The sequence below is a fragment of the Acanthisitta chloris genome, unplaced genomic scaffold (genome assembly GCF_000695815.1).
Source record: "Acanthisitta chloris isolate BGI_N310 unplaced genomic scaffold, ASM69581v1 scaffold22404, whole genome shotgun sequence".
NCBI classification, from domain to species: domain Eukaryota; kingdom Metazoa; phylum Chordata; class Aves; order Passeriformes; family Acanthisittidae; genus Acanthisitta; species Acanthisitta chloris.
In genome coordinates this window covers 20,587-23,633 of record NW_008667918.1, presented here as the reverse complement: position 1 = coordinate 23,633, position 3,047 = coordinate 20,587, and the positions used below count along the sequence as shown (strand labels likewise).

The 3,047-nt window shown below is 41.3% G+C and overlaps 1 protein-coding gene across 1 annotated transcript in view; it reads right to left on the bottom strand.

Moving 5' to 3' along the window:
• Nucleotides 1-1,341: 1,341 nt before the first annotated feature.
• The window catches only part of LOC103800336 (lipid phosphate phosphatase-related protein type 1), a gene marked incomplete at its 3' end in the record, with an annotated part of 19,908 nt that continues 18,202 nt past the window's right edge, over nucleotides 1,342-3,047 (bottom strand). Inside the window, exon 3 of the mRNA XM_009072713.1 lies at nucleotides 1,342-1,592. Coding sequence (XP_009070961.1) covers nucleotides 1,342-1,592 — 251 coding nt within the window. The remainder of the gene's footprint in view (nucleotides 1,593-3,047) is intronic.

Genomic DNA, 3,047 nt, shown 5'->3' with positions numbered 1-3,047 from the left:
AAAGACATGTGACAACACCTTTAGTGCTAGAGAGTGACTTCAGGCAGAGAACTGGGCCAAAATTGGACTGCAGGTTGAAAGTCCTGAGCCTGGAACAAGCTCAGGAAGGACGAGCAACATTCCCCTTCAGTTGTAGAAGTCAGCCTGTTCATTGAGGACTTGCCTTCCTAGGAAATAAAGGAGGTTGAGCAAGGAAGGTCCATGAAAGGATGTAATTAGCTTAGGACAGAACTAGGACCAAACCCTGGAACTTCCACCTAAGAGTTTATCATGATGCAAACAGTTGCTACAACCATGTTGAGTTTATTGTATTTCACACACGGTTGCTTGTTGTGCAGAAGTAATGTGCACAAAATCTTACAGGCTTTCCAAACACTTCTCAGCAAATCCTGATCAGAGAAGTTGCAGTTTATATCTCCATCATTATTCATGCAACATTCAGTGCAAACAGATTTTATAGTAAAAATGTGGTGTTTTATTCATCTGCTACCAAGAGTAGGGTAAAATATTCAGTAAATACCCTGTCATTAATAAGTTTAAGGCTTTTCTCAAATACTGATGATCTACAGACAGACTCTGCTACTATTCTGAGTCAAGCTAGTGGGGGGAAAAAAGACCTAGTTGGGCGATTTTGAGATCAGAACCAGGTTAAGTCCTTAGATCTTAATGTCAAAACCACCAAGGTTTTCTGCTTTGTTAGTCAGACTCTTGGATCAATTTTTAAGCATTAACAGAAACTTTAAACAGAGAACACAAAGGAGCAGTCAATCTGTTTCATCAGACTTTTTAAGAGTTTCCTTCCTGACAGCATAGCAATGTCACCTTGTCACTATGTCAAGTTTCTCTGTGGTAACAACAAAATTCTGTCACTGACTTCCATTAGAACCTTCTTTGCGTGGGCAGTTCAGGCCCTATACAAAGGGAGCAAAATTCACATTAAGTTCAGCCTCCCATGGAAATGGCACAATTTACATGTTCAACAACCCATGGGATGTGAACAAAAGTAGTGATCCAGAAGCCATTTAAGGATCAACTACATTTTAATGCTCATGAGACAGGGGCAGGGAGAAGAAGAGCTTGAATGAGAAAATCAGCAGCAAAGACAAGTTTAGGACCTCATGCCTCCATATGGAGTGCCTCAAAAGCAATGAGAATTCCATTTGCTTATACCAGGACCAGTAAAATGGAGAGAGAAGGGGGTTTCCTTTACAGATAAAGAAGAAAGCCATCCCCCAAACAAACCTCTTTATTTCCAAAAGTCCATTGTAAGAAAAATGGCCCCAATCTAGATGCACATACAGAAACCACTCATGCAAGTCAGCTGTCATCACTGGCACTCACCGTGGCATATAAAGCAGCGTAGATGCTCAAAGCAGCATGTTTGGATGGAAAGGATCTTCTTGCCTTTTCAATCACCTCCACATCTCCAGTGCAGATGTTGCCATTGTTTATGAACTGGTGGTGGGCCCGACAGACATTGCCAGTGTAGTTGGGTTTGCACACAGTCAGGAAGTAGGGAGCCAAGTTCCCAGTCACAACCTGCCCAGCGTTTACAAAGATGTCAGTGGCAAAAAGTCCAAACGCAAACACTCCTGTGAGGAAAGGTTAAAAGAGTCATTATTCAAACAGGTTTAAAAAATATCCTGGCACCTGAGAAAGATAATGAGAGTTATAGCATGTATTTATACCAAATCCATGACAAAAAATGGGATCTCTGAACCTGAAAGAGGAATGTAGTTCTGAGACACAATACTATACTTACCTAACATAACCATCTAGTGGCAAGTACCTTTTGGATTTTGACTATTCACCTTCTTGATGCTGAAAAATTAAGATCCTGATCTAGCAATATCTGACATGTCCTTTTGGAAGCATCCCAATGCTTTGCTCTGGAAGACATTTCCAGACAGTTGTAGTTCAGCGTATGTTGCCCAGAGCACATAATCACAAATGCCATAGCATAAAGTATTCATTTGAACACAGGTAAATTTCCAGGGCTGTGGTAGATTCCTTACTCAACAGTGCTATTGTCATATCCTCCATTGACTCTCCATGAGTGTTACCAATACCTGCTACAGCTGCTACAAACATATCTGAGGATCTTTTACATGCATGTAATGCCTACATACCAAAGGAAGAGAACGGCAGGTTTGCCAAAATACCAAACCCAAATGTTCTGAAACATTAAATCACCTCCTCTTTCCCCCTTCTCATCACTAAGGTTGATTAAAGTGTCACAAAAACTTAGAACAAATAAATATTTGCTTCTGGTGTGGGAACACTGAGAGTTACGTATTTTTGCTTTCTCCCTCCTGTAGCTCTGTAATTTAAATTATAAATCAGCTGAGATTGCTTTGTACTGAAATATGACCAAGAGCTGGAGCTCCAGGGAACACATCTTAGGAGAGCTGTGATAAAACTGTAAGAGCTGGTACCACCATGGTTGTAATACCTTCAGTGCTTATCTATACTGAGTTAAAAAAAAAAAAACAGAAAAAAAGACTGCTGTAGTCTTGAGATACAAAAAATATCAGGGAGTCAGCAATGTAACTGCACCATGTACAGACAACAACATGAAATAAAACTACATCTAAAATGGATTTGCCGTCTGAGTGTTGAGTGGGGCTTGCCAGTGCCACTGTCTCAAAGAGATGGTGTGGTGCCACTGTAACACAGATCCCTTTCTGGGGCACTGACTGGAAGAGCTCTGCCCTTGGGTAGCAGCCTGGAGAGGCCACTGGAATGTGGAGCCATTCATCCTCACCATCCTTTCCCAAGGTTAGGATGGAGCATCACCACAGTGAAGATGATTCTGGGAACTGAGTTTATTACTATTCTTTATGTGAGTTTATTTTTATTTATTATTAGCAAACTGATGTTTGATCATGGATTAAAAAAACCAGAGGTGGTCAGAGAAGGTGGCTGCCTTCCTCTGGTTCTAGACTGCAGGACTGACCCGTCTTTTTAATGGTGTGGCAGTTTTCCTCCCATTTATCCTGCTGAGTGTCTGTGTTTAAAAGAAGGAGCACTGACACTGCTCCTACTCC